We start from the raw sequence: 27,687 nt of genomic DNA on the forward strand, positions 1-27,687 counted from the left end.
CTTGTATACCTCTCCTGCTCTCCTTTTGAGAATTTATCTGTTGACCAGAAATCAGAATTAGCTGAACTTCAGAATGCATTAGATAACTTGTATATTCGAAAAGCAAAGGGTGCTTTTGTTCGCTCAAGAAGGAGGTGGTTAGAGGAGGGTGAACGTTAACTCCCTTGATATGGACCTTATACCTAAAATTAATGATATTGGAAATAATGTATGTGACACTCCTATTCAAAATCATTTTTCTTTTTTAAATTCCAGTAAGGTTTTTTTTATTTTTTTTATTCATACAGACATACAAACCACAATAGTGCAGTAATTGACAATCGAGTAATTACATAATTCTAGAAGTGAAATAAAAGTGTGTTAATGTATAGGTGTGTGTGGGTGAGTAGGTGTGAGTGTGGGTGTGGGTGTGTATTCATAAGCAAAATTACCTATTTACTATTTATTATATTATCACTACCATCACTTCTTCTCACCATCATACCATCATCATTGTAATAATCAGTGTCCCTTTTTTTCCCCTATGTAATATTTATCATTGTCACCACTTTCAATGGATCAATTAATTCCACATAGTATGATAATAATATAAGATAAGATCACCCTTCCCCCACATCTTTTCAGTCCCTATTCTATTTTTTATTTATTTTTTGTATGTCGTGTGTAGTGTCTAAGGTGCATTAAAAGAAGGGGGACATTGTGCGAGTGTATCAACTTGGGACAGAGATGCTGTCCTAGAGAAACCACTTCTCGCCTGTCTTGCCTGCCTGAGTGTTTATGAGGTTTTTCAATGTATATATATACATACATACACACATTTCTCTTCTACATTGTGGTGCATTAAAAACACATGAAAAGATTAGGGGGAAAATTAGAAATAATCAATCGATTTAACTAAAGTAGTAGTGGTGACCAGGGGCGTTTCTAGGATTTTTATTTTAGGGGGGCTCAGCCCCAGTGAGGGTAGGTCTGTAGAAAAAATGGTAACACTATTTAGTTTAGGGTCCAAATTGCTCTATTAACTAATAGCTTACAAACATGCATACCCAGAAGATATTGGCTGTTTATCATTAGTTATAAAGCAAATATTAATACCTTAATGCATGGCCATATTGTACATGCAATTATCATACGCAATAATGTAGGCAGGTTTATAATAACCAAGATCCCAAATGTTAGGGGGTTCTAACATGGTCCCCCGAGAAAATTTTGATTTCTATGATCTACATATGAGCATTTTATGATGTTCTGAAGGCCAAAAAATTTGATAACAATAGCTTGAAAACCATCTCTCTTTCTCTGTTTTTATCTTGCCCTGTCTCTTCATAACGCTGAGCTATGACTGTTTTTTTCCGTTTTTGTCAGTGAATAAAGTGAACATATGGTTTACATAGGCTATTAACATACTGATATTTATGTTTCAATATTTTTTTTTAGACACGTTAATTTACTGTTTATCAAACTTTTAAGTTTATTAAAATCACAGTATGAACATTCATTAGGCTACTAATCTTATGCCCAATACAGGCTGAAAAAGCTGATGTTTTTTTTAATTTATTTACTGAATGTTACAAATAGAATTATATTAATTTACAATATATACACATTCATTATTAAACTTACGCCTAATCTGATGAAAATGGCTTTGTTAATATTTTCTGTTCGTTAAGGCCTACATTATGAATCACATTGGCATATTAATTTGCCTAAATATTTTTTTCTTTTGATTAACATTTCTGACTTAAAGCAGAAGCTGTCAAACATGAATGTTTAATTTAGCTGCATTTATCTTACTTCGTTGAGTTGCTCTGCTAAAATTTGCGCTCAGCCTCAGCAGTTTCTGTGTGACCATAAAGCCCGCCTACTCTGATTTGATTGGTTTTATCAAATATTTTGACATTGACGAGCGGTGACAGACCAATGACGCTCATTTTTACACACACACACACACACACACACACACACCCCTCTGCTTCTGACGTGCGCTGCGCTCTGCTCAGAGCCGCTGCGGATTGGAGAGACAGACTAAAAAACGGGACGAAGCCTGCCGCCAGTTTCATATGTTTTAAAGGTTAATCACATATTTTTTAGGGGGGCTGAGGCATAAGTTTAGGGGGGCTGAAGCCCCCCTAAAAAGGGCCTAGCAACGCCTATGGTGGTGACAATGAAAACCAGGTTTGAAGTCACAAAACAGCAATAATAATAGTTGATGATGATGATGATGATGATGATGATGATGATGATGATGACAATGATGAGAGCAAATACAACAATGAAAACAACAATAATAAAAAATAATAATAAATAATAGCAATCATAACAATAACAATAATGAAACAATGAAACAATAATGACAATAATAAGAACTATGCAGTAATGGGTTGATTAAGAGATAGGAGGAGTCGGAGTTACGGAGAGAGAGAGAGGATTTAGAGTTGTAAGAGGTCAGAAAGTGTTGGATGGCAGAGGTCGCTTTCAGATGAGTAATTATAGGGGAGAGATGTGTATTCCATTGTAATGAAGTCGGTGTGAAGATTTTTCCAGTGGTTAATGCGTATGTTGTGACAAAATCAAGATATTTCTGAGGCCATTGACAAGTTAAAATTGAATAAAGCTCCAGGAAATGATCGTTTGACCGCAGAATTCTATAAAAAAAAAAGGTCAAATCATCTTTCACCCTTTCTTTTCAGTGTTTATTTAGAAAGCCTTAAAAAGGGTATTCTCCCACCATCGTTGACTCAGGGTGTTATAAATGTAATCCCTAAACCTCAAAAAGACCACTCTCAATTGGAAAATTGGCGACCTATAAGTCTTCTAAATAATGACTATAAAAAATGTGGCTAAAAAATTAAATGTGTTCTAGATTATATTATAGATGAATGTCAATCGGGCTTTATGAGGGGGGGTCAGAGAATTCTTAATAATAAATCAGAGAATTCTTAATAATTCCTTTAAAGTGAAATGGATAAAAACCTTTTTAAATAACCCCACATCCTGATGGAATTTTATTCCGAATCATATATTTAATTCTGCTGGAGGTTTATATTTTTTATTGCGCTGCAATTTTTCCTTTAGCTTTATCTTGTTTTCATAAACAGGCTTTAATAAGTTGGTCACTTATATATAATTATAATTTTTCTCCACATCTGGTTTGACAAAAATATATTTTTAGTTAGTCAGCTCTTAGATGATCGTGGTGTTCTTTTTGCTTATGAACAATTTATGCAATAATTCTCTTTTCCAGTCCGCCAAAGAGAATATGCCATTGTGTTTGGTGCAATTCCCGATTGTATTAGTCTGGCTCTAAAGGTTCTTTAGACTCCCCTCTTTATGACAACACTAACTTATTTGTTGACCAAAGTCTTTTCAATACTATGTCAAACAAAGTCATTCGTTCAGTTATTAATAGATCTCAAATTTCTTTACCTGTTTGTGTGAGTTTTTGGAATAACATATTTAGTGATATAGCATGGGAAGAGTTTTGGCTTCTTCAACAAAAATATTTTTATCTAATAAAGTTGTTGAATTCTCTATTGAAATTATCCATAATTGTTATCCAACAAATTATAAACTTGCTAAATTTAATAATAGTATTTCACCCAATTGCTCTTTTTGCCTATGAAGAGACGATTATTCACTTATTTTGGGACTGTTTACTGTAAAGTCTTTTGGATTGATTTTTCTGTCATTCTTTTTTTTGTCATTCTTTGAATTTAGACCCTTCTCATTGTAAATTTATTATTAATTTACTGCTTTATTGTGCTAAATTTTACATTCAAAAATATATTTTGTGTAAATTTTCACAAAAAAACTCCCTACTTCTTTATTTTCAGGAAAGATTTTGATATGTATGTAAATTCTTTAAGAAACTCCAATAATTGTGCATGTAAGACTCTTTCTTGGTGTAAGTCCTTTAAGCTTAGGCCTACAGCTTGCTTTTGGATTTTAGCATGTAACCCTCATTGTTCTTTTGTACTTTGTACTATATATATATATATATGTGTGTGTGTTTGTGTGTCTGTGTGTGTGCGTGTTTAAAATAGGCTAAATTGTAACAGTTACATTTAACATAAGAAATAAACTGTTAACTTTGCAACATGAAGATTTAACCGCAGATTTACATGCTTAGGTCCAGTCTCCGATCGTCGCAGGCTTTGAAGCATGTCAAAATCCAATAAAAAGCCCTAAAAAATAAAATAATAATCTGCTCCCTTTCTCTTTTTAAAATCTCCTCCCGAACGTCGACTGCTGTCAGTCACAAACCTGCTAGGCCATTAACGACGCTTGGTTCATTGTTGCCAAGTCTGAACTGGAGCTGCATTTAGGCTACTGTTGCTTTGGGGTGTTTGTAGCCTATACAGTCCACAGGTTAAGTTGTTTTTACCTAAGCAATGTTTTTACCGCCCGCGCCCCGCGTTTTGGGATATTTTTTGGCCCATTTTGGCCGTGATTCCACTACTTTTGATTTACAATTGGAGGGGTTTTGTTATTTAGACCTGGCAACCCTGTCCCTTGGTTCGCCCTTCGTGCCCTTTCGTGCACTTCATGCACTTTGAAGGCGTGGCCTGCCCTGGCCTTCGAAGTGCATCGCCTTCGAAGTGCGCAACCTTGTCTTTGGGACACAGCTCGAAAGTGCACATGAAGTGTGCCATTTGGGACAGGGCCGGGTCTTAAAGTGGAGTAGAACGTAGCACTGAAGTAATCGGAACTCTGCACTCTCTTCCTGTACACGTCGCTCTACGGACATTGACGTATGCAATAGCCCGGGCAGCCACACAGCCTTGACTTAACCATGGAGACTCTCGTCAGCTTACCGTTTGCTGTACTGGAATGCCCGAATATCAAACTTAAAAAACCATCATGGCTACATATGCCTTCTGCAATGACCGTATATGCCGTCGTGATTGTTTCGTATTTTCTCATTACCGGTGGTAAGAGTCACGCAATCTCAGGCTAAATTAGCCTTTAGCTAACCCTTATCCTATTTTCTGTGCACACATAGTAGCACAACCGTCTATTTACAAGATATATTTTGCAGTCGAGACTTTGTGTATTACATTTTATTTGAATATGAAGATGTATGGTTCCGTGCTTTATAAAATCTTACGAGTTAGTTTGACATCTCTGACTAAGCTGCTTGCATCCATAACGTTACGTCTCAAATTATATTGTAAATTAAACGTAACAGTTACACGTAGCCATTATACGTTATATCAAAATGCCTCGGACGTTTATTGTCATTTTACTATTAAGTAGCTAAATAAATGCTTTTAAGTGCGACATTACTCTGTTTCTGAACAAAAGTGTGATTTTTATACTGCTGCCATATTCTTCTGATCCCTTCAGGCATCATATACGATGTGATCGTTGAACCTCCGAGTGTCGGGTCAATGACAGATGAACACGGACATCAGCGGCCAGTGGCCTTTTTGGCGTACAGGTGATGGTTTTCATATTGATACAGCCTGTCATATGTATACATGATGTATATATGAATATGATGTATATATGTAAATGTGTGTGTGTGTATATATATACATGTGTGTGTGTGTGTGTGTATATATATATATATATATATATATATATATATATATATATATATATATATATATATATATATATATATATATATATATATATATATATTAGGCTTGGGCGGTATCCAAATTTTGATACCGCCAAACCTCCTCCCTATTTTACCTCGGTATACGGTATTACCGTGAATAATTAAAACATTATGATGTAAGGCTCAGACAGCGTCAACAAAATGTTGGCTTGTGCCTAAACCGTTCAGAAACTGAATACCAAACACTAATACTGAAACAATAACAAAATAGCATGCACAACAATATTAACAACTGTTATTAGCAACAAATAACAGTTTAAAAAAAAGTGCAATACAACAGTCAAAAATAATTAAATTAACATAAACATCCAGAACAGGTTTAGCGCACACAAATGAATTAAATCAAATCACACTGCCTGGAACAACTTTAAAGAGCAGCTTATAAAAAAAAGTGTAAATAGACCCACAACAGTCAACCAGAATTGAATTAACCTAAACATCCATATTATAAAAATGATTGCAAAGCAATAGGCCTAAATAAAAATATCTTTCCAGTCTTCTTAACAATATTGTTTTTAACGAAAACCAAATAAAATAGGCTACCTGAATCAATTGATTAACGAATTAATTAATTAAATAACAATAAATGAAAAAGAGAAAAAGAAAAGAAAAAAGAAACGAATGGCAAGTGGCATCAAATTCTAGTCAAGATTTTTTGCTAGAAAAACCAACGTTTACTTTGTCCGGCTTTAACAGGACACATTGTGGACCGACAACTTTACCTGCGGGGCTGAAAACCGTTGTGCTTGTGGCACAGACGCACAGTAGGCTTTCGTGCCACCTGGGGAAAACGCCCGGCAGCATTTTTCCACCAGAGAAGTGGGTCCTCGAGTAAATGGCTCCAAACAGTGGGTTGTCATTTGAGCTCCGACTCGGTCCTCTACGGTGCCGATGCCGCGGGACTGCCATTGCATCGGCTTGTTTTTTTTGTTTGTATGTTTTTGTTTTTTTGCAGCAAAAAAAAAAAACGATGTTTATTTAGGCTTATTCATTCGTTCTTTTAACGAATTAATGAGTTAACTGGCCTAAATAAACGAAAGAATGAATGAATGAATGAATAGGCCTGAACGAATGAATAAATAAATAGGCCTAAATAAACGAATGAATGCATAAAAAAATAAGCCCATTAATGTTATTCCATTTGTTCAAATTTGCATTCACATTTTTAAGTAAGTTCCTTATGCGAGTCAAGTCTGCATTTATTTAATAAAAAAATACAGAAAAAAAGGTTTTCTATTTTAACATAGCCTACTTTTAAATATAATTTATTTATGTGATGCAAAGTATATGTGTATATATATATATATATAGGCCTATATTTTTGTTATTTTTTACATTTGAGCCCCTGCCCCTGAGAAACTCTCTGCACGTTTTATGCTTACCGTTATGAGACAATTGTCAGACAATTGATTTTTTTTTTTTTTAGTCCCATGTCCACTTGATTTTTGTGGAATTCATGCTTTTTGCTTACATTGCCAGCTGTGTGACAAAAGGCTTCGGCAATATTACAGCATAGTCCGCGGGTGTGCTCGGTTTTTCATCCACGCAGCAGTGAGTGGATGGTGGTTTCGGATATGCGCCCTGGTTCAAGGTATTTCCATCTCTCGCGGTCATCTTTTTGTTGCACAATTTGCAAATTGCCTCGCCTGTATTTACCGCCTCTCCCTTCTCCTTCGGTCAAAACCCCAAATACTTCCAAACTGCAGAAGTTGTGTTCTTTTTCGAGACCGAATAACTCAGTGCCCGACTCGCCGTCTTTTCCCCTCTCTCTCTTTCTCATCCACGCTGTCACAACAACGCATACACATATTTAGGCATTTAATAAATAAAAAGTATTTAATATGTAAATAGTTTAATTAGTTCAACTTATTAAATATTTAATAATTAATACGTTGATCAGCAATATGCAAGTTGATCTGTTTTTTTTTTTTTTTGACGGTTTGACGGTATTGAAACTGATACCGTTGCTATTTTTAGATCCCGCGGTATACCATTTTACCGTATTACCGCCCAAGCCTAATATATATATATATATATATATGTATATATATGTGTGTGTGTGTGTATGTAATGTATATGTACAGTGTTTCCCACAGATTCGAAATCAATGTGTGGTACAAATGAAAATTATAATTTTTCCGGCCACAAAATGACTCTAATTTGCCTCTTTGCATTGGAATTCTCTATTTTAACCTTAATTACTACACTAATTGTAATATAAATAATATAATATTAGAAGAAAAATATTTTAAGTGGATATTAATGGACCATAATTGTTGCACAAATAGTATTTAGTACCAAAAGTATGGAGGACCAACCCTGCACAAATTAAAAATAAATAAATGAATGAATGAATAAGTAAATAAATAAATATACACATATGTAAATTAATAAAAACATAAATAGATAAATAAATGTGATGATAGGAAAATAAATAACAGAATAAAAGACTTGATAAAATAAAAATGATTAATTTTTAATCAAATACAATTTTGTATTATCTTTCCCTTAATTTATTATTTTCTGCTTTTATAAAAATATATCTTATTTATTTGTTAATTAAATTTAACATTTATTTTTATATTTATTTTTGCATTTATTTTTATATTTATGCGTTCATTTATTTTTTACATTTATTTTTCCCTCATGTATTTATTTTTACATATATTGATCGATTGATTCATTTCTTTTTCTTTTTCTGTGTGCGACATGGAAATGAGGAGGGCGGTCCTTGTGTAGCTTCAGCACATCATTGGTTGAGAGCTCACCACAGTCTATAGCCCCTTTCACACTGCACGTCGGACCTGCAATATTCCCGGAACATTGCCGGGTCGCCTTCTGTGTGAAAGCAACCTACTGAATTCAACCCGGGTCGGGGACCTAGTAATATTGCGGTATTCGACCCGGGACGAGCGCTGTGTGAACAAAAGCCGAAACTAATGCCGCAACATGTACGTAGTTATTGTGCGACTCCTAGAGCTTGTTTTTTCAATAATACAACCCTGCAGTGCCAGAAGAGCTAGTCGATGTTTTAAATGCAGAGAGTGTTCGTATACAAAAGAAACTAAAATTAAACAAGCAGAAATGTGCGCAAACTAGACACAAGTCGAGACCACGGAGCTCCTTACTATCCGCGCTGAAGCTGAGATCGCTCACCATTATACGTCACATCAGGATGTCACGTGTCAACTTGCCCCGGGACCGTTAAGCGTTGTGTGTGAAAGCGCACATATTACGGCATTTCGCTGGCAGTGTGAATGGACCAAATCTAGCGGCCCGGGAACAAATCCCGGGTCGCATTATCCGTGTATTTGCCGGAATCGCAGTGTGAAAGGGGCTTATGAGGCTCACGCACGCAGAATCAGACCAGCTGAGGAGAGTTGTGAGTAAATGACGGCCGCATAGTTCTTTCACTAAACAAACGTATCGATGTTTCCAACAGTTTGACCCATTGAGAGATAAGTTCCAATGGTCCTTATAGTAGTGATTTTGAACTCGACAGCTTGTAAGTTCAGCTCTTGCATGTGTATACTATGGCGGACGTTTCACAAACAGCTAGCGTTGGTTAGAGAGTTGCGCTACTTAGCGAATTAATACGAAAACAACGCATCAAATTACTGTTGTTAAAACTAGATGTGCTTATCGATGTTTTAGGAGGGTTATATTCCGATATGGAAGTAAAGACTGAAATGTTGCCGCAATAATTAGACACGCTGCAAAACACTGTATGTCCCAGCACATTCAAAACCCGTGAGTCAGATGGTAGTAAGGTGGGACGACCATCGCACTTTCTTCTGATAAGTACCATTGAAACGTATCTCTCAATGGGTCAAACTGCTGGAAACATTATACGTTTGTTTAGTGAAAGAACTATGCGGCCGTCATTTACAACTCTCCTCAGCTGGTCTGATTCTGCGTGCGTGAGCTTCATAGACTGTGGTGAGCTCTCAACCAATGATGTGCTGAAGCTACACGAGGACCACCCTCCTCATGTTGCACACGGAAAAAGAAATGAATCAATCGATCAATAAATGTAAAAATAAATACATGAGGGGAAAATAAATGTAAAAAGTAAAATGAACGCATAAATCTAAAAATAAATCTAAAAATAAATGTTAAATTGAATTAACAAATAAATAAAAGTTAAAAAGATATATTTTTATAAAAGCAGAAAATAATAAATTAAGGGAAAGATAATACACAATTGTATTTGATTAAAAATGAATCATATTTATTTTATCAAGTCGTTTATTCTGTTATTTATTTTCCTATTATCACATTTATTTATCTATGTTTTTATTAATTTACATATGTGTATATTTATTTATTTATTCATTTATTTACTTATTCATTCATTCATTTATTTATTTTTAATTTTTGCAGGGTTGGTCCTCCATACTAAAAGATCTCTTCAAAATATTCAATAAATATCACTAAACTAAAATATAGTTTATTTAATAAAATTTATTTAATTGAAAAACAGTTAACGTGTATGGTCACATTTGACTATGATAGTAAGTAATATCTTAGGGCTAAATACAAGAAGAGCATAACAATGTTGCATCTCCATCACTCTCCATTTTAAAATTACTCTGTAAATGCGGTTGATGCATGGGCAAAATATGATGGGTGGGGAAATTGTTTTGCGGGGGCTCTGGGTGTTCTCCCCCAGAAAAATAAAATATTTCATAGATGTGATTTCCTGCATTATGGTGCGTTTGAGGCCATATCCCTTTCCTATACCAAAAAAGACCTCAAACCAGTCAATACCAATAGGGTAAGGCTATATTCATTTAACTGCCATAGAAATCAATAGTTTCACAGATAATGATAATGAACCATTGCATGTTTTTAAATGCTCCGTGTTCAGACTGAAAAAGTGCCGTGTACTAAACAATTGATTGGGCTAGACAAAATTGCAGAAATCACAGAATTATTTACCTTGGCTATAGAGTAGAGGTAAGACGCATGACATCAAGTTTTGACGCAAATCGAGCATAGGTTCGAATCCGCCTTTTGCCACACTCGCTCTACTCCTTTTCCCCATCACATATCAGATCGGAAAGTTATTTATTTTCAATAAAAAAAGAGAAAATATTAGAAATGGGGAAATAAAGTGTTTAATAATAAGTTTCTTAATAAGTTTCTCGGTTAAGGGGTAGTCAAGGTAAACAGACATGTGCTGAATTAGAGACAATAAAAGTGAGTGGGTCCAATACCATTGGTCTTAAAAAGTGGGTGGGTCTTGTCCCACCCACACACAATGATTCCGACGCCCATGGGTTGATGTAATAATCAATGCACACTATGCTGTTTACCAAAAATCGTTGTAAATACCTGTATAGTGATGTTGTCTATTTAACTACTAACACGCACTGGTTTAGAGCTATTGAGAGCGCCGTGATCACGTGGCCGTGCGCGCCGCCGCGAGATGAACACGTCACATCTTCGTTATTAAACGGCTCTGGTTTTAACTGTAATGCAACACTGTGTGTCTAAATGCTATTTGTTGTTTGAATTTTGTATCAAAACTGTTTGAATTTCGTATCAAAACTTAGTGAAAAGCTTAGACTTTTTCATATCAAAATGTTTTTGGATTTTCTTGGCCAGAGTGAGACTGTGAGAGCAGAGCCTGAACGTGTGTGTCTCACGACAAATGTGTGTGAGTTGGCAATGCTGAGACTAATATAGTGTACCTATACCTAATATGATATGGTCTGCCTATACAGTGTGTATGTATTCTAATAACTTGCAGTGTTCTGCAGAACACTAGTGATAAAAACGGTACTATTTAATGACGTTTATAGGCATCCCTTAGTGGGAACGCCCACACTAGCGACATGAATCTCAGTCGCTGGCGACAACGCACTGTGTTGTGTGTGTGTGTGTGAGTGACGCCTTTTCACACATACTCCCTCTGCAGTGCGTGTGTGGTGCGTATTTTTTCTGTGCCCATGTTAACGGATGACAGCTTTCACATTGCACGCGGATGCGGCCCGTCAGTCCGTTCCAGGTGCGTTGAGTCTGCAGCAGTGCAGCGATGTTCTGTCGCTTTAATGCAGCAGTGCAGTGATCGAGTCTATATTTTTGCTGCGCTGCTGCATTAAAGCGACAGAACATTGTTCGCATTAAAATAAACATGTACTGACGCGAAAATCTAGTAATTTCACCACAGATACATATAATTTAAAATATACTCTTGTTTCAAAGTCAACACATGGCTTTTTTTTCTCAAGTTAAAGGAACACCACTTTTTTTTGAAAATAGGCTCATTTTCCAAGTCCCTTAGAGTTAAAACAGTTGAGTTTTACCCTTTTTGAATCCATTCAGCCGATCTCTGTATCTGGTAGTGTTGTCAAAAATATCGATATTTCGATATATATCGATACTGGAATATCTGAAACGATACGATTCTCAGTTTATACAGTATCGATATCAGCTGCGCTCTCTCTGACCGTCAGCGAGTTGACACACACCGGTGTGTATTCTCACTCAGCCCGGTTAACCTCTGAGCACGGCGAAGCGGGCGAACGCGCGTTCTGCTGGACTTTTTCCTCATGACAGTGTGTTAGTGTTTGTGAGTGATCGGTCTGAATTTCGCGCGGGATTGCACATAAATTAATTCTACTAATCCCCGCAGATTTCGTGCTCACATCTGAAGCGCACACACACATAGCCTACCGTAATAAAGCCGCCTCTGACATGATACAAGTGCAAACATTTGCTTCCTTTTCCAGCTTATTATTGGTCAAATACACTCACAGAATTATCATTGCACATCTGGAAGAGTATTAACGTAACCACAGTCGCAAACAGTTCAGGAAGAACGAGTAACAGGAACAGTGTTTAGGAACCATGCGTCTGTTAGTCTTAAAGGGACCGCAGTCATTTGCTATTCAAACTACAAAAAGACAAACGATCAACTGCTCTTGACTGATCAACTTGTGTAACTTTAATAGTTTCATCTGTAGGCTATTGAATTTTTTACAAAGAACATTATCCAATGTTGTTTTAAATGTAATTACTATGTATTTTTTTAATTCAGTTTCTTATCCGAATGTTAGACTTACCTGAAAAAATAAAGCAGTCTGTTTAATTTGTATCTTCTATTCTATTGCATTTATTTGTGCTATTGTTTGTAATCTGTTTATTTGTCCTTATTTCATTACTGTTTACTCGTCTTTTTAAATTCAATTTACCATTCGAAATCAAGCTTTCTTGTGCTGTGTGTAAGCTATTGCAACACAATTACCCCACTGTAAAAAATACATTGAGATAGCAAAAATTTGTGAGATAATTTTAATAGTAATTGATCAATAATTGTTCAAATCAAAACGATGCCCAACCCTAAGGAACATGCTGGCCACATGAATTTTTAGTAAAAAATAACAATGAATAATAACAAGTTCTGTTGTCATATTAAGCATCTTATCTTATTTATTTTTTTACTGTGGTATCGATTTAGTATCGATATATCGATATTGTAGTCTGATATCGTATCGAAGTCATAATTTTGGTATCGTGACAACACTAGTATCTGGCGGTAGCACTTTTAGCATAGCTTAGCATACATCATTGAATCATATAGGTCCATTAGCATCAGTGATCAAAAAAATGACCAAAGACTTTCAATATTTTTCCTGTTTAAAACTTGACTCTTCTATAGTTACACCATGTACTAAGACCAATGAAAATTGAAAAGTTTCTATTTTTTTAGACTGTTATAGCTAGGAACTACTTTCTCATTCCGGCGTAGGAACTTTGCGGCTGTCATGGGCGTAGTGGCGCAATGATATTACACATCGCCTTCTTCTGTCAACATAAACAGCATGACGATCTGCTTGCTCAGAGAGTGTGCGTTGTAACAATGGAGATGTTTGTGAGAGACGATTAAAGTATTTACTTTGGTGCAGATCCTGAACCGTGTCTATTTGAACCGGAATAACAGTTACACTGAAGACCAGCTTTTGAAATGTGAAAGAGAAAGTCTGGCTGAACAGACTGGGGCAGAAGGGACGAGGAGAGCAGATTCAAACTGGTGAGTCAGAGAAGAGTCAAAATTCAAGGAAAAATGGTCTGACATAGATTTGGTCTGCCGACCTTTTGATTTTGACTAACGTAATATGTGAATGAAATATGCTAAGACTGCTTATTATAAAGACAGAGTGAGTGCGCACTCTCCGTTGTTTCTCTCTGTCACTCAGTTAACATGCGCCCAGTCATCTCATACATAAATCACAAAAAACTGTTAAAATAAGGCTTTGACGGGACAAACATTTTTTGGTGGCCGCCAAATAATTTTCAATGCCACGCTCCGAAGCCTTGGAACAGAACGTAACATCACTAACGTAATATTTTGTACCATAGAAACTGTAGATAAACAATACCGGCAATTAAACATTCTATCAATCAAACTATACACTTCCTCACTAGAATGCTAATAATAAAACTACTAACGTTATACTGTAAACCAAATGGCTGCGCAAAACCCCCACATTTAGTGATTTCTTTCACAGGGTAGCTAAAGACAACAGCAGTGCTTTTCAATCTGGTCGTTCAAGCTAACTAAAATATAATAATGTAACACTTACACCCATGGGGGATGATACACTTCGCCCTGTCTGGCCATATCTTTTAGATGCCGTACTGTGGTAACACTGTCCATGTTTTCCAAATAGTCATATGGTCCCAAAAGCTTTGAGCAAACACGCAGTTTCTTGTTTGAATCTACCAGTGTTTTAATATCTGGTTCAAAACAGTCAACCACTGATCCTTTCATTACTTGATTTTCGTTGGTCTGTGAAAAATGATGGTAGTAGTATACACCTTCGACTTCCATCACAGCTCTTTACGACACAGAACCATATGGTTAATCGCACAGTAAATCCACTACATCATTTGCCGGCTGAAACGACACAAACTTAGTGCCGGTTGTATAGGAAGTTACCTATCTGAGGACTACTTTCAGGCGGTGCGTAATATCATCGCGCCGCTGAACCCATGGTATGACTGCAAAGTTCCATAATTCTTACGCAGGAATGAAAAAAAGGTCCTATCTAAATCGGTATAAAAATCCAAACTTTTAATTTTCTGTTGGTCTTAGTACACGATGTAACCACAGATTAGTCAAGTTTTAATTTGGAAAAATATTGTCTTGAAAAATTAAAGTCTTTGGTAATTTTTGAGAGCAATGCTAATGGACCTATATGATTCAATGATTTATGCTAAGCTATGCTAAAAGTGCTACCGCCAGATACAGAGATAGGCTGAATGGATTCAAAAAGGGTAAAACTCAACTGTTTAACTCGAACTTGGAAAATGAGCCTATTTTCAAAAAAAGTGGAGTGTTCCTTTAAGCAAGGAAACGACACTTTACCTGCAGGCATTCAGGTAAAAAACAGTGCCATAATGGATAGCACTCGTACTTTCCATTTTTACGAAGCCTTTTTTAGATATTTTAATTTTTCAATTTTTACGATGCCTTTTTTGGATCTTTTAATTTTGAGTGGAAAAATGAATTTTACATGGAGGGACTGAAATCCCTCAGGTTTCATAAAGAATATCTTCATTTGTGTTTGGAAGTTCAATGGTTAGTTCACCCAAAAATTAAATTTATGTCATTAATGACTCACCCTAATGTCGTTCCACATCCATAAGACTTGTGTTCATCTTCGGAACACAGTTTAAGATATTTTATATTTAGTCTGAGAGCGTATGCAAGTGTATACACACTATACTGTCCATGCCCAGAAAAATAATAAAAACATCATCAAACTAGTCCATGTGTGACATCAGTGTAGGGCTGTCCAAATTGCTTAAATTACGTTTGAATATTCCCTCTAAAAAACACGAATATTCAAACTATTCTGGTTGCGCTGATCCTGGTATCTTGTTGCACATTTTGTCAATGTGCAATCATAATTTAAGATACAGTATTTAAAAGAAGTTAAATAATGTAGAAGTTGTTTCCTAACTGGCTGTCTCCTGCTTACGCTGTCCAACACATTGGTATAAAATTTTTCATGTAATCAATTTTATGTAAATTTTGATCAGAACAGTGCACTGTGGCTTTAAAGGTGCCCTAGAATGATTTGAAACATGTTAAATTGTTCTCTTATAAATACATACATACATACATACATACAGTCTTGTTCAAAATAATAGCAGTACAATGTGACTAACCAGAATAATCAAGGTTTTTCGTATTTTTTTTATTGCTACGTGGCAAACAAGTTACCAGTAGGTTCAGTAGATTCTCAGAAAACAAATGAGACCCAGCATTCATGATATGCACGCTCTTAAGGCTGTGCAATTGGGCAATTAGTTGAATTAGTTGAAAGGGGTGTGTTCAAAAAAATAGCAGTGTGGCATTCAATCACTGAGGTCATCAATTTTGTGAAGAAACAGGTGTGAATCAGGTGGCCCCTATTTAAGGATGAAGCCAACACTTGTTGAACATGCATTTGAAAGCTGAGGAAAATGGGTCGTTCAAGACATTGTTCAGAAGAACAGCGTACTTTGATTAAAAAGTTGATTAGAGAGGGGAAAACCTATAAAGAGGTGCAAAAAATGATAGGCTGCTCAGCTAAAATGATCTCCAATGCCTTAAAATGGAGAGCAAAACCAGAGAGACGTGGAAGAAAACGGAAGACAACCATCAAAATGGATAGAAGAATAACCAGAATGGCAAAGGCTCAGCCAATGATCACCTCCAGGATGATCAAAGACAGTCTGGAGTTACCTGTAAGTACTGTGACAGTTAGAAGACGTCTGTGTGAAGCTAATCTATTTTCAAGAATCCCCCGCAAAGTCCCTCTGTTAAAAAAAAGGCATGCGCAGAAGAGGTTACAATTTGCCAAAGAACACATCAACTGGCCTAAAGAGAAATGGAGGAACATTTTGTGGACTGATGAGAGTAAAATTGCTCTTTTTGGGTCCAAGGGCCACAGGCAGTTTGTGAGACGACCTCCAAACTCTGAATTCAAGCCACAGTACACAGTGAAGACAGTGAAGCATGGAGGTGCAAGCATCATGATATGGGCATGTTTCTCCTACTATGGTGTTGGGCCTATTTATCGCATACCATGGATCATGGATCAGTTTGCATATGTTAAAATACTTGAAGAGGTCATGTTGCCCTATGCTGAAGAGGACATGCCCTTGAAATGGTTGTTTCAACAAGACAATGACCCAAAACACACTAGTAAACGGGCAAAGTCTTGGTTCCAAACCAACAAAATTAATGTTATGGAGTGGCCAGCCCAATCTCCAGACCTTAATCCAATTGAGAACTTGTGGGGTGATATCAAAAATGCTGTTTCTGAAGCAAAACCAAGAAATGTGAATGAATTGTGGAATGTTCAGCAGCTCACAGCGGTTCAGTAAAGCGGCTTGTGGGTACAGAACTCCTGACAGGCTGAATGATACTTTAAGCAAAACATCTCAAATGGAAATTGATAAAATGCAGCTTACCTGAGCGAAGCTTGCTTGAAATGGGCCAAACAAACGAACAATCTTGAATTAAATTGTTGTGGTATCGGATTATGAACATCAACCATGACTGTTGACATTCTTTATCTGTGGGAAGGGTAGAAAAGTATCCTGCACAGCCTGGAACATGAAGTTTGTCCATGCGAGCAGCTTGTTTTGATGATTCGCTCCCATTTCTGCCTGACAATGAACATGTTTGGACAGAAGCAAATGTTGGGGGCGTGCATATAAATGATCCCAACGATTGCGTCACTGTTGGGTTTATGTTGAGAAGCACTCTTTTTCCCGTTGTGTTATGGATTCACGAGATTTAAATAAGAAGTAGGAGGCAATGATGTTTGAGACTCACAGTATGTGATGTCCATGTACTGAACTCTTATTATTTCACCATGGCAAGGTTAATTCAATTTTTCATTCTAGGGCACCTTTAATTCAGCATTAGCAGCTTTTTGCCCAAGTTTCAAAGGCCTGTTTAAATTATTAAAGCTAGAAGCTTATCTTAACTTTAATGTTATATTTATCATGAGAACTTCTTAAATACAACATGTTAAATGCATGTGTGTTAAAGGGGGGGTGAAATGCTGTTTCATGCATACTGAGCTTTTAACACTGTTAAAGACATATTCCCATCCTAAACATAGACAAAGTTTCAAAAACTAATGTTGGACGTTTGATGGAGTATTTCTGTGTTAAAAATACTCCTTCCGGTTTCTCACAAGTTTCGGAGAGTTTTTTTCGAGTATGGGTCGACTTGACGTTAATAGACCGGAAGGTCCTTGTATGGGCCGTACGGGCTCTTCTCCCGGTAGGGTGGGCACACGCGTGACTAGCGCGAGAGAGGAAATGCACGGCCGTAAATACTCTCTCAGCTGCAGATCCAGTCGTCCGTGAACACTAATGTCGGTTATAGTCTGCGCCGCGCTCCACTTCATTCCTCCACTTTGACATTAAGCGACTTCAACGCTTCAAGCACAGCATTCTGGGAAGGCAGCGCTGCATTTGAACCAATTTGAACGCAGAAATGCTTCAGTCGCATCGCAAAGTGGATCTCCACACTCCAAGAAGTGAGTGAGTGAACTGCGCAGGCTCAGACTGAGCTTGACGACGTAGATGTGACGTAAGCCTCCTGTCTGACAGTTGTAGGTCTTCTAGTAGTTGTGGAAAGTGAAATCTGAATCACGTTGTTTAAATATTTTCTCCCGTTGCTTTTGGCTCACCATCGGCTTCTCCCCTTTCCTCTCCCTTGACTTTATCGGACTTTGTTTCCACGTCCCCCCCGACTGTCTCATAGACGGTAAAAGATTGCTTCTGAGCGTCTCCTCCTGTCTATACGGTAATTTCTCAACTGTGCGACAGTCACGTTTGTTATGACGCAATCATTAGCCTATTTTTACAAAAACAGCTTCGACGGGGCGATAGTGTAAGATACAAGGTAATGGAGCCTTTTATGCATTGTCGTGTTTCTTTATAAATAAACAATGGACGAATGGAGTCTTTAAACGCCTCAGATGTAAAGTTATTCACTGTCAAAGTGACTCAAATGAATGTGAGTCAATGGAATGCTAATAGAAGGTGATGGCTTGGTTAGCAATGGTCGCCCCTATGGGTGGAACGCTTTCCGAGGGCTAGATTACCCCCTTGGGCTCAATGAGATTCTTCTCCATTCTGGAGCCTGTCCCTAGAGAAATGTATTGTCAACACTGTTCTGTGATTTATCAATAAAATAGCTTAGAAACTGATAAGTTATAGGATATATTTCTTGATAACTAAAACTCACAGCAGGTAGAATAAATTCACACGCAATCACTCACTAATGCATTCATATACATATCTTCATTGTGCTACCTTATCTGTATCTTATTCAGAATGAGCTGAAATCTGTGAGAAATATGATGACCATAAGACCAAAGAACTGATACAAAAGCTGTTATGTTGGACCAATAACCGTATGGGCAGTGCTGTATCATATACTATAGCTGTCCTGTGCTCAAGAAGACCCGTGTTCGCAGCTCAGCTCAAGGTTCAGGTTTATTTGTTTATTAATGACGTCATCAGTGACTAGTCGAAATGACTACCATCACATAAATATCGACTTTAAAAAATCGGAAGTCGTTCAATTCCTAGCGCAAATTACTCAGAATTTGCTCATATATTTATAAAAGCTTCATGAATAAAGCCCATTATGTATATATAACATGCATGTAAACATTTAAGTATGTTTTATTTATATATAAAATATTTATATTTATTCTACGTGGATGCTTCTGCATCGATGTAGTAATAGTAATTTGCAGTAGCAGTAAAATGCAGTAATTCAATGTGCATTTGGGAACACCAGGTCATATTACAGTATACATAAAATATATAAAATGTAAAATATATAAATCACAAAATAATTTTCAATTATTGAAGAAGTACAATTCTTGAAGTTGTACAGCTTTTTCCTGTCTGTCTGTCTGTCTGTCTGTCTGTCTGTCTGTCTGTCTGTCTGTCTGTCTTTATTATAAAGGTGCATGATTCTGAATAAATCTTTTGGTTTAAAATAATTCTGGATATACTAAAACAAAATAACATCTAATCTGCTATAGTTTCTGATAGGGCTGGGCAAAAAAAATTTAAGTTTTTAAAATCTGGTCGATTCAGAATCGATTCTCAAAGGCCACGAATCGATTTTTTTCAATTAGGGCTGCAGCTATCGATTCTTTTTTTAATCGATTAATCTACCACTTAATCGATCGATTAATCGATTAATCGATTAATCGGATAATAATTACTTTTTCTTTATTAAAGAGCAATAAGAGACAATAAGACGGGTATCTTAAAATTAACATCTAATTTGTTTTCTTTTTAGAAAAATTAAGTTTTATTGCTGAAATTGCATACATTAATAACTGAAACTAAACAATTTTAATGCATACAATTGCCATATTATATTAAATAAAAATCTATTTCAAATTACTTTAAAAAGGTAAACATAGTTCAATCTAAAACTAAACCTACAACCAATAAATATAAATATATAAATAACAATAATACCAATATAAATAATATAAATATTCTATACATTCTATATAATATAAATATTCTAATATTCTATAAATATTCTATAAATAATATAAATAACTAAACATTGTATATGTTGTGCAACTTAACTTTCATGTTTCAGCTTCAGCCCAGGCATGACATAAGCATTTACTGTCTTATTTACTCCTTTACTGAAGCAAAACATATTGGACAGGTTAACTTGAAACAAGAGATGTGTGCGGATCAGCTCTAACGTCACCGAATCAGCTGTTAGAAACAAACCATCCACCCGCGCCCGGCAGTCACAACTTCAAATCCTCCGTGTTAAGCGCAATGCTATCGTCACATATTAGCTACACTGAAGTAGGTTGCTAAACAAAACAAAAAAAACTTATTTGGCAAAATTACATTTACATAAACCAGGGTCGACAACCTATACATCACACGGAGGAATAACCGCTAGAACGTGATCAAACGCGAGATATGTTTAATTCAGTTAAAGTACATCACACATGCTGATCTTTTGAGCTAATCATTCATCATTGTAACACAGCTTGTTTTAAGTTAGTAGCTATAAATATGATTTAAGTGTGATATTTAAATTACACAAATCAATGAAAGCATGCAGCTCTGAGCTCTGAAAGCATGAGCGCTGCTCATGACAAATGCGCGCGCGTTACAGCTTGTTCTGATGTATGTTGCGCCTAGTATTGAGAACATCTAATGTTGCATTTCGAAGATATTATCAAGTAGGATATATAAAGTCTCATTAAAGATTCCACACACATCACAATGACGGTGATCCATATGCAAAGCTGCAAACTCTATCGAGTTCATGTGTTTGGAGTTGCTCGAATCTCCTCAGCTGACGCGTGAACTGCCGCAAATGAAACATAAATGTTTAGCGTCGCATCCTGAAGCTCAACACACAGTTTTCTTCATTTAAAAACAGCGATATTAAATGATATTACCAGTGCTGATGCCCGCCCGCTCTCTCTCTCTCGCATTGCGGTCTTTGATCTCGACATGAGCTGAAAACGAAAGTTAAAGAACGACACGCATTCATTGCGTTTTAGCGTGATATGAGAGTTCCGCGTCTTTATTAAAATCAGCATATTAATGATTTCTCTCATCCACCTGCAATGTTTGGGATGTTAATGCACCTGAACCGCGGATATAACCGCAATCCGTTCATACTCCGAGTCCTTACACAAAAAATGTCTTTCTGCAATATCTGTGTGTAGTTAAGTGGACTAAACGAAGCGTCGAGGCAGATGATTTTGCCTCGAGGATTTTTTTGATTCGATTAACTCGAGTTACTCAATGAATCGTTTCAGCCCTATTTTCAATATTTATTTCCACTAACATTGACGTATTTCCACATAAGCTTAACGTAGAGATCTAATTACTAGTCTTCTCCACTAGATGTCACCCATTTGACTTGCTTGATTTTACAAAGGAGCAAGAGGCCCACATAATTTATCCATTCAGTGTTTAAATGGCAGCTTCCGGTGCGTTGTCGCCTTTTATAATGCTGAGGTGAAATGCTGTAGTAATACTAAAAATCAGCGGAACCATTTGATGTGACAACATACACAGCCGAGCACACAACTGCTAAAAATAATCACATACACGCGAATGCTTGCCTTGCATTAGGATCAAACTTGAGCAGTCACTTAAGCATGTACGTTAGCCATTATAGATATATTCAAATTAAAGTCCGTATACAGCACAGGATCAATAATTCAAACCCTAATAGCTTATATTAAAAACAGATTTTCTCAAATAATAGTTAGTCCACAGTCAAGTCAGCACGTTAAGGTATTGTTGTCTGTTACCACGACAACTACTCAACCATAGACTAAAAAAATAATGAACGCATTTCTCATGTATGAAAAGTAAATGCACACGAACGGCAAAATCGCAAGAAAAGCTTGTCGTGTACTGAAAATTGCTATAAAAAAATCATCCAATATCCTAGCTTTTTATGTTTTAGAATAAATATATCAAAACATCCATAAAATACTTCAGATAATTTTTTTAAAAATAAAGTTGCATCAAAATTGTATTTAACAATTGTATGGATTTGAAATATAAAGATGCGTTCTAAAAGATGCGTTTTAATGTACTCAGGTGTACCTAAAATAAAAAGTTAACATACATGTGGCTTTTCATTTCTTTTTAATTACCCATTTATGTTCACTGTTCTTTTTTTATAAATGCCTATAGTATTTGTATTAAAACTATATTCATTTGAGTTGAATCGAGAATCCAAAATCGAATCGATTTGAGGACTTGTGAATCGAAATCGAATCGAAACATCTGAATCGATTCCCAGCCCTAGTTTCTGACAAAATGTTAGTTGCTGTGTAAATGCTGTTATCCGTTAGTGAATGGGTGCCACTGCTCATACACTATAGTGTGAATCCAGGATACAATTGCTGGAAATTTGTGTGAATACATTTTGCTACACTAGTTTGCTAGACTTGCCCATTTGCCCGTACGGTTGGCCTGTGATTTTCAGTCAGTACATAACACTAATGAAGGTTTGTTGCTTTTGGAAAACTTGATTTTTGTGCTTCTGTGATCCCTGTAGATAGTCTGTCTCTAAATGGTTGTGTTCTTTCTTAAAGGGTTAATGGGCAGTACATCATGGAAGGGTTAGCATCCAGTTTTCTCTTCACCATGGGGGGCCTTGGCTTCATAATTCTGGATCGCTCTAATGCACCCAACATTCCCAAGCTCAACCGTTTCCTCCTGCTCTTCATTGGCTTTGTCAGCGTGCTACTGAGCTTTTTCATGGCCAGAGTCTTCATGAGAATGAAACTGCCGTAAGTCACTACTCTTTATAGCTTTTTAAACATTTTTCATATGTTTACATTATATACAGAGGTGGACAAAGTACGTTTCTTTTGCTTATCAAGCCTGCATTTATTTGATCAAAAATACAAAATGTAATATTGTGATATATTGTTACAATTTAAAATTATTTATTTTCAATTTATTATACTTTAAATTATCATTTATTTATGTGATGCAAAGCTGAATTTTCAGGATCATTCCTCCAGTCTTCAGTGTCACATGATCCTTCAGAAATCTTTCTAATATGATTAATTTTCAAAGTTGGAAAAAGTTCTGCCGCTTAATATTTTTTCATAACCTGTGATACTTTTTTTTATTATTACAATACTTTGATGAATAAAAAGTAAAAAAAAAAAGAAAGAAAGAAAAGCAAATGTTTTAAAAACAGAAATCTTTTGTAACAACAATATACATACTGGTCAGTAATTTGGGGTCAGTGATTTTTTTCTTTTTTGAAATAAATCAATAATTTTATTCAGCAAGGATGTGTTAAATTTATTAAAAAAATTATAGTAAAGGAGATTTATATTATTTGAAAATGTTTTTGGTTTGAATAAAGGCAGTTCTTTTGAACCTTTTATTCATCATGTGACACTGAAGGCTGGAGTAACGATCCTCAAAATTCAGCTTTGCATTACAGAAATAAATGATAATTTAAAGGGATAGTTCACTTTAAAATGAAAATTCTGTCATCCTTTACTCACCCTCCAGTTGTTTCAAACCTGTATGATTTTCTTTCTTCAGCTGAACACAAGGGAAGATATTTTGAAGAATGTCAGTAACCAAACAGTTAACTGGAGCCATTTACTTACATTTACTGGAGCCATAGTATTTATTTTTTTCTGCTATGAAAGTAGGATGACAATTTTCATTTTAAAGTAAACTATCCCTTTAAAGTATAATAACTTGAAAACCAAATATTTTAAGATGTAATAATATATCACAATACCGTAAATCCTTTACCACAGAAATATGGTAACAAATACGTAGCAAACATAGGCTACCAGAAGTGCATTGTAAACACTTAACCATACACTGTGATAATTAGGTTATTGATTCGTAACAAAAGGCAACAGGCACCTTACCATCCCAAAGTTTAACCATTCCTGTCTCGTTTGGTTTGAAGTAAAAAAAAAAAAAAATCCTCCAATTCTGTTTAATCCTCGTCCTCCTCAGTTTCCTCCTCCTCTTCATCTCTCCCTGTAAACTCCTCATCACTCGCGCCAGCCTCTACTACAACAAGTTCATTATTGTACAGCTCCTCTTCGTCCTCCTCATGTTCCGCTGCGCGTCTGTCATCCTCGCGCAGGCAATTGAAAAGTCTTAACATTACTTGCGCAGCCTGATGGATGGGTTCTCTCCCATATCAACGCATTTTTTTAAAAAGTCCTTTTCATAGAATTTTGCATCGCTGCGGTTTCTCTATCACACAACTGAAAATTACAGGCTAAGTGAACAGGTAAACACACTTCATGAAGTCACAGGCGTGACCCGCGTCACATATGAGACAGCCTATTGCCTTAACACAGCTGTCAATCAAACATCATGCAAAAAATAATAATAATTAGACTGTAAAAAACTATTTTTATTAATTCCAGTATTTGAGATGTTATAATAATTTTGTAATTATGTTAAAATAATTTAAACAACTTTTATTTAACAAATATTATTATATTTGTATAATAAACTGAGGGGGCCAATCATCATAGTGGGCGGGCCTGTACCCGCAGGCCCTTCCGCTGGCCACGCCCCTGAACGTTGCTTCTAATAATAGCCCCGGCCGCTATTAGAGGCCGGCCTTTATTTACCTTCAGTGACAGCGAGACCGGCCAATGTTGGAGACCCGGCCGCTAATGGAATACAGGCCAATATTTTACGAGGATTTACGGTATTAAAAAAAATTCTGTATTTTTGATCAAATAAATGCAGGCTTGATGAGCAGAAGAAACTTATTTCAAAAACATTACAAATAGTAGAGCTATGAACAATAAGTTTACTAATACTTTGTTCAATTTAAATAAATTAAATAATACAAGTAATTTAGTGATTCTAATTTAGAGGGTTTTTTATTGCGTGATATAGGTCTTAAATTTAATTCATAATTGTCTTAAAAAGGTCTTAAAAAGTCTTACATTTGACTTGGTGAAACCTGCAGATACCCTGTAAGGGGACTAACACCCAAAGTGTGTTGGCACCTGCTGTTTTTTTTAGTGTCCTTTTTGGGGCCAAGCACTGTTTGTATCCTTTACTTTTCTTCTTCTTCCACATTTGAGTCTATGCTATGGCAATCCATAGAACCATATTATGAAATTGCCAAATTATGAAATTTAGCACAGCGTCTTCTGGCTCTACACCCGGGTGATGATGACGGCGAAAACGATTGGTAATATTCGGACATACGGCAGCACTCGCATGCATTAAACACAGTTTACAAAGAGAGACCGTTTTGCTCACGTTTTTCTTTTATTATCGCTGTTGTAATGTATCACTGAGGAGCCAGCACGTGTATCCATCGACAGAAACATACATAAAGCATTAGTTACAACCCATATTATAGGTGCGTCTTCAGATGTGAGATAACCCGTAGTGCACCCCGGTTGGAAAAAACGCTGCTCTATATCAAAGTCTTATGCTCGACTTAGAAACTTTTTTTTCTAAATTGTTTTGTCCAAATTTACACTCATGTTTTTGCTAATCACTCTTTCCTTGACTCAAAATAATTGTTCAAGATGTCCACCAATTTTTCCATAATTTAGAATTTTCTGAAAACCTTTTTCCAACTTTTTAAACCATTGCTCAGCTCATCTTCACCCCTTATATACACTCCAAGCATCTGTGGAGCGTTATAGCTGCAACGCAGCTACTGGAGCTGCTCACGGCCACTAGTCAATGCACCAGCTTTGCCACGTTGCGTTTCAGAAGTGTCCCAGAAGCCTTTTTTGATGTACGCTGCGCCAAAGCCGTGTAGTAAATACAAAATAAAATGTAAAAATCCTGTTAATTTCAAAATAAACACACCGTGCAGACCCTGTATTTCACATTACTATATATACTTGCTACAGTATGTATGTTTGTGTGTTAACACTTTATTTTAGGGTTCAGTTATTAACTATTAACTAGTTGCTTATTAGCATGCCTATTACTAGGATATTGGCTGTTTATAATTACTAATAAAGCACATATTCTTCATGACCTTATTCCACAACCCTTAATCCTACCCAATACCTAAACGTAACTGCTACAAAAACTACCTTACTAACTATTAATAAGCATGTAAATTAGGAGTTTATTAAGGCAAAAGTCGTAGTGAATGAGTTCCCCATACTAAAGGGTAACCTATATTGACTAGTTTACAAGAGTAAATACTATGGTATATTTTCATGCAGGATAGCAAAAATAAACAGATTTAAACGGGACAAAACAAACTTACCCATGTTAGAACACAATTATTATTATTTTTTACCCAGAAAAACAACGTAGGACAGGCAAATCATGTGGTCTAGTGATTCCTGATGCTGTGCTCCTGAGTTAGCACTGTGTGGAAGATGGAACAAAACCTTGTCGCAGGCACAACGTGCCGCAGATGCATGCAGTGTAAATAAAGGGTCAGACCGTGCCAACAAAAAGACAAGGAGCACGTTCTGGAACTGTTCCTTACAGTCCTTAGAACTGCTTTGCTTTACAGTGAAAAAACTGCTATCGTCATCCCACACTGACCACGTCACAACAATTTGGTGACAGTGCCACCTATAGTAATTAAATCATAATAAAAGTGATTCTATTAATGGTTTGTACCTGTCTTGGCTAAAATAATCAAAACATATCTCTAATCACTTAGTAAAGCAGTTGTTTTGCTTGGCCCTGTTTTGCTGCTTGCAGCTATATTGTTATGATTTTATGCTGTAATTATCTCCATTGGATAGCAGGGAGATAGCAGCAATGTTTCAGCAGTATCATATTGTGGTTTTAGATTATTCTGTTTTTGCATTTAATGAACCTTGTATTTCTGATGATCTGAATTTGTTTGTCTTGCAGTGGTTACCTTATGGGTTAAAGCTGCAATATGGCACATGCGACAGGAGAGACTACAGAGAACATACAGAAAACCATGTCAGTGCCAATGACTCAATCAAACACTGATCAACTATTGCCACTGGCAGAAATCTCCTCCCTTATTATTTTTTGTTTGTTAGTTTTGTATTTTTGACACATGCAACTTGTCTAGGACTCTGAATGTGCAATATTTTCTTTTCAACATTGCAGATAATACATCATCATATTGTACATTTCTATAAAGTCCAGAGGGTGGTCAGTATTATATTGATGCTCTTAAAAATGACTGTTGTGGTCAAACAAATCCATTTTGAACATCTCCTTATACTGTTATTTTGTAGACAGCCTGCTCTGTGAAAAACTTAAATGTCGCTGTTTGATATGCAGTTTTTTTCTATAATAAACAAATGTACTTCCCACAAAACTTTTCAAAGTTTGAATTATTTGATGATTCAAAAATCTCTTTTGATAAAATATGAAGATTATTTACAATGGAAACCAAAGTTTTAAATTGTAATAAGGCTTATTGGCACTTAAGATGTTTTGATAACTTTCAAACACTAGAGAGCAGCACTAAATAGACTGAACTGAAATAAACTGCTGCAGAGAAGACACTTTTTTTTTTTTAGACC

The 27,687-nt window shown here is 36.1% G+C and overlaps 1 protein-coding gene across 1 annotated transcript; it reads left to right on the forward strand.

The window, feature by feature from the left end:
• The first annotated feature begins 4,575 nt into the window (after positions 1 to 4,575).
• ostc (oligosaccharyltransferase complex subunit) lies at positions 4,576 to 27,489 on the forward strand. The gene is made up of 4 exons (XM_067431747.1): positions 4,576 to 4,931; positions 5,347 to 5,440; positions 22,774 to 22,971; positions 27,038 to 27,489. The coding sequence occupies exons 1-4, from the start codon at positions 4,793 to 4,795 to the stop codon at positions 27,054 to 27,056; spliced, it is 450 nt and encodes a 149-aa protein (XP_067287848.1). The 5' UTR covers positions 4,576 to 4,792; the 3' UTR covers positions 27,057 to 27,489.
• The last annotated feature ends 198 nt before the right edge of the window (positions 27,490 to 27,687 follow it).

The sequence above is a fragment of the Pseudorasbora parva genome, chromosome 1 (genome assembly GCF_024679245.1).
Source record: "Pseudorasbora parva isolate DD20220531a chromosome 1, ASM2467924v1, whole genome shotgun sequence".
In the NCBI taxonomy this organism is placed as follows: domain Eukaryota; kingdom Metazoa; phylum Chordata; class Actinopteri; order Cypriniformes; family Gobionidae; genus Pseudorasbora; species Pseudorasbora parva.

What these genes read in the sequence shown, in the direction of transcription:
- ostc (XM_067431747.1), top strand. Translation starts at nt 4,793, where the DNA reads ATGGAGACTCTCGTCAGCTTACCGTTTGCTGTACTGGAATGCCCGAAT. An exon ending in GTATTTTCTCATTACCGGTG is followed by an intron (nt 4,932 to 5,346) that starts GTAAGAGTCACG and finishes TGATCCCTTCAG; the next exon opens with GCATCATATACGATGTGATC. An exon ending in GTGGCCTTTTTGGCGTACAG is followed by an intron (nt 5,441 to 22,773) that starts GTGATGGTTTTC and finishes TCTTTCTTAAAG; the next exon opens with GGTTAATGGGCAGTACATCA.